Source organism: Mesoplodon densirostris, chromosome 11 (genome assembly GCF_025265405.1).
Source record: "Mesoplodon densirostris isolate mMesDen1 chromosome 11, mMesDen1 primary haplotype, whole genome shotgun sequence".
Classification (NCBI taxonomy): Eukaryota; Metazoa; Chordata; class Mammalia; order Artiodactyla; family Ziphiidae; genus Mesoplodon; species Mesoplodon densirostris.
In genome coordinates this window covers 60,611,359-60,619,260 of record NC_082671.1, presented here as the reverse complement: position 1 = coordinate 60,619,260, position 7,902 = coordinate 60,611,359, and the positions used below count along the sequence as shown (strand labels likewise).

General features: G+C 66.2%; 1 protein-coding gene across 6 annotated transcripts; it reads right to left on the bottom strand.

Moving 5' to 3' along the window:
- Positions 1-132: 132 nt before the first annotated feature.
- HDAC10 (histone deacetylase 10) lies at positions 133-6,046 on the bottom strand. Of its 6 annotated transcripts, none has more exons than XM_060114062.1 (19): positions 5,454-6,046; positions 5,245-5,379; positions 4,919-5,015; positions 4,591-4,688; positions 4,387-4,491; positions 4,156-4,224; positions 3,835-3,961; positions 3,591-3,656; positions 3,364-3,423; positions 3,197-3,286; positions 2,952-3,058; positions 2,798-2,865; positions 2,451-2,718; positions 2,247-2,331; positions 1,768-1,859; positions 1,569-1,625; positions 1,215-1,293; positions 831-1,013; positions 133-744 (listed from the first exon to the last, which is right to left on the bottom strand). In XM_060114062.1, the coding sequence occupies exons 1-19, from the start codon at positions 5,510-5,512 to the stop codon at positions 556-558; spliced, it is 2,034 nt and encodes a 677-aa protein (XP_059970045.1). In that variant the 5' UTR covers positions 5,513-6,046; the 3' UTR covers positions 133-555. The 6 variants fall into 6 exon arrangements, with proteins under 6 accessions (XP_059970045.1, XP_059970046.1, XP_059970047.1 ...); XM_060114063.1 differs by having other exon boundaries at positions 3,233-3,286; XM_060114064.1 differs by lacking the exon at positions 3,591-3,656.
- Between the last annotated feature and the right edge of the window lie 1,856 nt (positions 6,047-7,902).

Genomic DNA, 7,902 nt, shown 5'->3' with positions numbered 1-7,902 from the left:
AGGGAGCGGAGCCTGGAGGCCGCCTACCAAGGGCACTTCCGGCCTGGAGCCTCGTTCCCACGGGTCGGGAAACTGTGTCCGGAACCAACTGAGTTAACTAAATCGGGCTCAATAAGGGAGACGGAGTCAGACTTTCGCTTAACCGACGTTTACTGATTGGGCGGGGAGGGAGCGAGGGAGGGGCCGTCCGTGCAGAGACGGGTCGCCGGAGGGGGAGTCCGCGCTGGGGCGGGGGATACAGAGCCCCTGAGCCAGTGTCCTGGGCAGCCCCGTAGCCTGGCCCTCAGGACAGAGGCCTCGCGCAGAGGTGTGCTGGGGAATGGTTAACAACAGGCTCTCGGGGGACTAGTTGGTAGTGTCTTTTCTGGGGTGTAAATACTCCCACCCTGGCCGATTTCAAGCTACCGGGTCACAGCACTCAAGGAGGAGCTGGGAAGAGGTGCACAACTGCTTGACGCGGCTATGCGCTGGTTCAGGGCAGCTCCCCACTCCCCAGGACGTGAGCCCGTCTCCCCACAGAGCTCTAAGGCAGCTGTCGCCCAAGGCCCCAAGCATTCAGCCTGAGCCTGGCCCCCCAGTCTCACTGGCCACCTGCAGCATCTTCCACCGTGGCTCCAGCTGCCCTCTTAGCTGCACCAGGGACTGCACGTCCTCTGGGGAGGCCATGGAGAAGGGACCCAGGTTGGGGGCTGCCTCTCCATGCAACACCCTGGCCAGGACCACCGCAAGCTGGGGTGTGGATTCCTGAGTCAGCAGCAGAGGTGGAAGCGCTGAGTTGCTGGTTTCTCCTCACCTCCCACCCCACAGCAGGTCCACCCCACCCAACTCACCTCATCCACAAGGGCCAAGACTCGGCCCCCTGCTGGGCCCCGAAGCAGCGCAGCCAGGAGTGCAGCTTGGGGGTCCCGCAGGCCATGGGCGGGCCCCAGCGCCACCAGCACCAGGTCAGGCTGGAAGCTGTAGGCCAGGGGCAGCACCAGGGCCAGGACACAGCTCAGAAACCCTCCGGTCGTCTATGGGAGGGACAGCAACATAGCCCAACCCCTCATCCAGGGAACACCCCTCCAGCTGGCTCAGGCCACCCCACCTCCCAATCTCAGGTGGGCAGACACGCCCACAGTCCCACCAGGAACGGCAGGTGAAGGCCAGGGGTCTGGCCCTCATGCCGATGCCAGTGAGCAGCAGCTGCCCTGCCCTGTGACACCACCACTCACCCCTGGCAGTGGCACAGAGACGTGGAACATGGACAGGGCAGCTGCCTCCTTGCCCCCAATATTCAGCCAGAGATTCCTCCTTCCAGGGGAGAGCAAGCATATGGATACATGAGCTTGTGTGTGAGATGCCGCCCACCGTTGAGAGCCCAGACAGAAGAAGGACAGCTCAGCGGCAGGGATGCTAAGACTGCTGACCCTCTGTGCTGGAGACCCTCCTAGCATTGCTCCCAGGGGCCCTTCTGCCAAACTCCAGCTGCAGAACACCCTGCCCACCTGTCACCCCTGGGGGTCCAGGGTGATGTGCCCACCCACATACTTGCAGAACTGGACATACACGTGACCTGAGAGTCATACCCGTCATCCATGAGATCTGGGGGCCGATCCAGCTGCCCCACAGCCAGACAAAGCAGCCTGGAGGAAGAGTTGGTTCCTGGATAAGCTGCAGTCACCCCGCCTGGAGCCCATTCCCAGAGCCATTCCCACATGACCAGCCAGGGCAGGGGGTGCCCATGGGCCCTGCCTCATAGCCTCAGACCAGCCATGTGAGGCTTACCTCTGGGCTCCATGGGACAGGCCACACCGAATGGCCACATCCAGGGTGGCAGCTGCAGCAGAGGCTGGGGTGACTGCAATGCCACTGCTCACCTGTGGAGTGAATAACAGGTGTAGAGGGTAACTCCCACACCAGGTATACAGACCCATCTGTCCCTTCTTTTGGCCCGTGTCTACATGGCTGTCACCTGTGTACTCTGAGGTCAAATTGCTCCATTTCTGAAAATAAGATGCATGAAACTATAAATCATCCCCTTCACTTCTCTGCCAAAGAGCATTTCGTTGAGGGAACTGAGGGGGGTGTTCCTGAACCCTGTCCCTGGGGGCTGTTTTGGGAAGGGTCCTGGGCACAAGGCAATGCTCCTGTCCACATGGTTCTGTACCACCCAGCCCTCCCCTGGACAGGCCACCTGTCGCAGGCAGGTCCTGGGCCCTGCCCCTGACTCCATGCACCCCCCAGCCCCTCCCCAGTGCCCCTACCTGCCCATCCAGGATCCTGTCCAAAAGGTACAGGACCTTCCCGAGTGCAGTGAGGGCCCTGTCCTGGGCCAGGGCCTCATGTGGCCTGTGGTGGACAAACCAGAAGGACACAAGGACACAGAATGACACACGGACCACAGATGAGTCACACAGGCACATGTGCAGAGATGGTCCCGGGCTTCTCCCCAGGCCCACCCTGCCTACCTGGCCCAGGCCTGCGTCTCCTCCTGTGGGGCTGACCCCTCCTCACAGAGGACATCAGAGGGCAGGGCCAGGGCAGCATCTGGCGCAGTCAAGGCCACAGCCGTGCGTACAGGGGGCGTGGGACTGAGGCGCAGCTGGTCCAGGAGGGAGCTCAGGGCAGCCACGTTCTGGGTCGCTGCTGCCTTGAATTCGGGCCCCCGGGGCGGCAGCAGAGGCGAGGGCCTCCCCTCTGGGGAGCGGGGGCTGGGACTCAGTACAGGGGCCACACCTAGGGGGTGGTTCAGTGTCACAGCCACGGCATGAGAGCCTGCGGCACCATCCCGCCTGCCGACCCAGGCCACGCTGACCTTGCTGCTGGAGGCTCATCCAGTGAGGGGCCTGGGCTGCCCGGACACTCTGGATGGACTCCAGGGCGCTGCGAGGAGAAGCAGGATCAGTGAGGCCTGGCCTCCCACCCCTGGCCCTTCCCACCCTCCTCCGTCCTGCCCCCCCCCCCCGCACCTGCCATGCGGCACCATGGGCCCCGACAGGGGCGGGACAGGGTCGCCCAGCAGCGCTTGCACCATCATGCACACGGACTGCGAGAGTGACTCCAGGTGGTAGCCACCCTGGGATGAGGAGGGGGCAGAGACACTAAGGGCAGGGGTGTCAGGGTCCCAGGCAGGACGCCCTGCCCCACAAGGCAGGACCCCTCCAACCACATCTCAGCCTCCGGCCCATGCACCCTCCCAGCTCGCCACAATCACCTCCAGCACAGCACAGACCCGGCCACCAGCGAGCACCTGCAGCAGCTGCGTGAGGTGGGCAAAGCACTCTGGCGTGGCCTGCATCTGCCCCTGCAACCAGAGCCAGGTGTGATGAGAACCTGGCCCCAGGACTCCAGAAGCCCTCCCTAGCCAGGCCAGGCCCTCACCTCGGGATCCCCGATGGCTGAGTCAAATCCCGCGGAGACTAGGACCAGCTCAGGGTCGAACTGCAGGCAGGGCCCAGTGGGGAGAGGCAGAAAAGAAGCTGGAGCTGAGGCGGAGGGGAGGCCCCTCCGGAGAGACCCTCCTCACCCCAGGGGCTCTGTTCCACTCTGGGCACCGCATTGCCCCCACCCCCTGCCACCGAAACCACTTCCACCCCCCACACGGTCACCTCGAAGGCCACAGGCAGCAGCACGTGCAGGAAGGCAGCCACGTAGTCAGCATTTCCCATCCCGACCTGTGGCCAAGGGGCATCAGTGCTGGCCCTGCCAGGGAGGACGGTGGGGTCCTCACCCCTGGGGCCTGGGCCCTGGGGGTGATCGTGGCAGGACGCCCTGGGCTTGCACTCGGGGGAGGGGGGAATGTGGGCTGGGGGAGGGGCTCTGGGTGGGGGGCCCGGGGTGAGGGGCAAGCACCTGGTTCCAGGGCAGGTTGACAGTGAAGCCAAGGCCCGGGCCCTGCCCAACAGCGTCTGCATCTGACTCTCGGAGATAGGGCCAGAAGCTCCCGTGCTCATAGCGGTGCCAGGAGAAATAGAGGACGCTGCGACAGTCAGCCGGGGCCAGAAGGCAGGCCCCTCAGCCCCAGGGCTCCTTGCAGAAGCCTAACCCCACCCCACCGAGCACACAGCCACGTCTGCTCCCTCAGACTTTCCCAGGCCGGGCTGTGCTCATCCTGAAAAGTAGGGTCGCAGGGGAGGGTCGCAGGGGAGGGTATTGTCCCCACCCCCAGCTTACCTGGGGTCGTTCTCAAAGATATACTGGATGCCCTGGCCATGGTGGACATCCCAGTCAACGATGAGGATCCTGGGGACAGACAGCTCTGGGGTCACTGAGGGCAGGGCCTCCCACCTCCAAGCCAGGAGCCAGGCCCAGGATGGGAAGGAGCTGGGTGGGGTCCCTCAAAGGCCCCCTCCACCCCCTTCCCCTCTGGCCTGGGCCTCACCCTGCAGTCAGGCTGGCACAAACCTGTGCAGCCCGTGCTGCCTCTGGGCATGTTTGGCCGCTATGGCCACGTTGTTGAACACGCAGAATCCATTAGCGGCAGCCCTCTGGCTATGGTGCCCAGGAGGCCTGGGGGTGGGAGTGGGGTGTGGGGCGTGTCAGGGTCATCCTGCGTCCTCACAGGGCCACCCACAGGTCAGGGCGGCCAGGGCAGGGGGCAGCTCTCACCTCACCAGGGCGAGTCCGTTGCGCACAGCTCCCGCCAGCACGGCATCCACCAGCTGCAGCGCCGCCCCCGCGGCCAGCCGGGCACAGTGGTAGGTACTCTGCCAGGGCAGGGATGCAGGTAAGCCCCCTGCCCACTACCCCTCACAGGCTCTACCAAGTCCTGTGCCAGGCTGCAGAGCACCAAGCACTGCGCAGAACTGGCCAGGCCAGTCCCGGGTGCCCACAGCAGCAGCCAGCAGGGCACTGGCACACGGGAACATTGCCCGTGAACAGGCACGAGTACCCGGATGTGAGACTGGGTGGGTGGGTGTGTCCCCAGGGCACGCACCGGGTGGAAGTAAACGGCATCGTACTGTCCAGACAGGGTCTGGAGCTCCCCGGTGCCCAAGGCCTGGGTCCCCTGCAACAGGGCCACATACTCCGGGCTGCAAAGGGTCGGGCAGGCAAGGCAGGGTCACCTGGAGGAGCAGGCAGAGGAGAAACAGGGCCTGGACCCCCAGTGGGACTGCCCCCCTCACTGCTCCCGCATCCACCCATCCAAAGGTGAAACTGAGGCTTGGGGGGGAGGCTCTGTTTGCCAGGCACCAGCAGGCTGGGGCAGGCCCAGGTCCTGGACCACGGCTTCAAGGGCAGGATGCCCACCCCAAGTCTGACCTGTGCACCAGGCCCAGTTCCGCCTCTGAGGCCTCCCGGGCTGCCAGCCGCAGACACCTTTGCTCCAGGCCACGCTGCTGCAGGCGCTCCAGGACTGTGGTCAGGCGCTCCGGGCACTCGATCTCGCACTCGGGGCTGAATGGACAGAGAGCTCAGAGTCCAGAGCCCCTCCTCATCCCCCACCTCTGCCTCTGCCAGGTCCCACTTACTCGTCCCAGAGCAGCCGGGCAGCTGTCATGTCCTCGTGGTACACAAGTGCGGTCCCCATGGCCTGACCGTGGTCACTCTGGGCCACTCAGGGTGGGCAGGACCCAAACACTACCACTCACAGGCAGGTGAGTGCACTGCCCGCCCCCCTTGGCAGCCCCAGGGAGCAGCCCAACGCCTGGAGCACAGCCGGGGGCGCGGGCGCGGAGCCCGGACAGGAAGGAGGTCCCAGGCCCGGCTGGCGCCAGAGCGGGGCAGCGGTCGATAGGGTGGCTCGCGGGGCTCAGCTTCCGGCTTCCTCCAACTAGGACCTGGCATGGACCCGCCTCCGGCTGCCCCAAACCCCGCCCCGATGCAGCGGGGCGGGCCGAAGACTGGGCCCCTCGGGGCTCGGCCCACGCCGCCCTTCCCTCCAGCTGAGGCTCCACCTCCTACTCTCGCCAGAGCCGGGAGAGGGTCGCCGGCCTCGGCGCCCCTGCGTAAGTCGGAGGGGACGGGTGCGAGGACGGAGGGCCAGTGTGCCCAGGCTCCTGCGGACCGTCACGGCGGCCCCAGCTGCGTGCTATGAGCCGAGCCACGCCGGTCCGTGCCCCTCCGCCCCAAGCCTCCCCCCGGCCCACCCTGACCCCGCAGGCCACGGGTCAGACGCGTCAGTAGCCCATCGCGCCCAGCGCTGACCGAGGGCCTCCGGCAAGGGCTCAGGGAGGAGCTGCGCGGGAAGGAGCGCGAGGCCGAGGGTCCTTAGGGGCAAGGCCACAAGGAGGAGAGAGCCTCGACCGGGGACGGTGGCCGTGGCTTAGCCCGGCCTGGGCCGCAGCGCAGCGCTGCCCCCAAGGTTCAAGAAGGGAGTGACAGTATCCGATTTAAGCTCCAGGAAGACCCCTGACCGAAGAGCGGACGAGTCGGAGGGTCAGAGTTGTGGCAGAGAAGCTGGACAGGAGCGGCGCCGCGTCGGGGTAGGCAGGGCGGAGGCCAACAGAGGGAGTGTCTGGGCGAGGGAGGAATGAGTGAGTGAACGAATGAGGCCAGTAAAGGAGGAGGCGCGGGCCCAGCCAAGAACAAGATGACCAAAGAGGGGAGGAAACAGGGACCCCCCGGCCTCAAACGGAGGGGATTTCTGGGGACTGAGCCGGGGCGGGGGGGGGGGGGGCCGCGGGTCTTTGGGGACGGGGACATGGGCGGGGTCTGGTCTTGGAGGCGGGGCCCGGGCGGACCCTTTTGAGGCAGGGCTTGGATCGGGGGTGGTTCCTGGGGGGTGTCTGGGAAGGCGGGCATCTTGGAGGCGGGGCCGCCGCGGGTGGGGTCCCGGGTCTTGGAGGCGGAGCCCTGGAGGCGGTCTCTTGGAGACGGGACGTGAGCAGGGGTCCTAAAGTCTAGGAGGTGGGGCCCTGGGGTGGGCATGCCCCAGTACCGTTCTCTGGTCGCTCCGGCTGTTCGGAGGCGATCCCCAAGGTGGGATGGATGCAGAGGGAGGCCCTGACAGGGCCCCGCTGCCCGCGGCAAGCAGCCCCGCGTGGATCGCCACCGTCCTGGCCACGCTACCTGCTGGCGCGGGTAGCCGGGTAGCCGGCGGCCTGCGGGCTCCGGGAAGACGTGCCCGCCCCTGAGCCAATCACGGCGGCTGGAAAACAGCGTGCTGGTTGGCCGTCCTGGGCACGTGGCCGCAAAGGCGGGGCCTGCGCCAGACCGCCCCGCCTGGATCGCTGAGAGCCGAGGGCCTGGGCGGGGCTCCGTCAGAGGTGCGGGAGGGCCCCTGGGCAGAGAAGGCAGGTATCCACTCTGGCAACTCCTCTGACCTATTCGGCTGGACCGACTGGGCGCGTCCATCTGAGCCCCAGGCCGGGAGAAGAGTGACGGCCGGGCCCCGCTTTGGGCAGGCCTGCCGGGGGACATGTGGGAGGAGGCAGGGCGGGCGCAGGAGCCCTAGAGTGACCCCTGACCCAGCTGCCAGTCCTCGGAGACGTCGAATGGCCGGCAGAGGGCTCCGCGGGCTCGCCAATGGCGGTGGGGCATGGCCGGGGGAGGGGCAGGAAAAAGAGCACAGAAACCACCCTTATGCTAAGGCACAGACGTCTCAGAGACACCTGAGGTGCCTCGAGGCGTCTAGCGTGACCCCACCTCCCCAAGAACCTGGCCTTGGAGAGTGCAGGGAGCCCAAACACCTGGGACTGAGACCCAAGCTGGACCCTAACCCCCTCACCCACATCAGGCCCTGCCCTGGGTCTGGCTCCAGGGTCTTAGCTTAGAGGAAGGCCACCCCACAAGAGGGGCAGGGCCAAGCCCTAAATATGGGGGGCTCCAGACTTGGGGCTCACTGGCACAGGATGGGAGTGTAGGTGGGCACCAGCTTTGTGACCTGGGAGGGAGGAGGTGCCCAGGCCCAGTGGCTCAAGATGGGGCCGAGGCTCCCAGGCCAGCCCCCTTACTCCATACAAAAGCCTAAAGGTGGAG

What these genes read in the sequence shown, in the direction of transcription:
- HDAC10 (XM_060114062.1), bottom strand. Translation starts at nt 5,512, where the DNA reads ATGGGGACCGCACTTGTGTACCACGAGGACATGACAGCTGCCCGGCTG. An exon ending in AGGCAGCACGGGCTGCACAG is followed by an intron (nt 4,225 to 4,386) that starts GTTTGTGCCAGC and finishes GTCTGTCCCCAG; the next exon opens with GATCCTCATCGTTGACTGGG. An exon ending in TCAACCTGCCCTGGAACCAG is followed by an intron (nt 3,657 to 3,834) that starts GTGCTTGCCCCT and finishes CCTTGGCCACAG; the next exon opens with GTCGGGATGGGAAATGCTGA.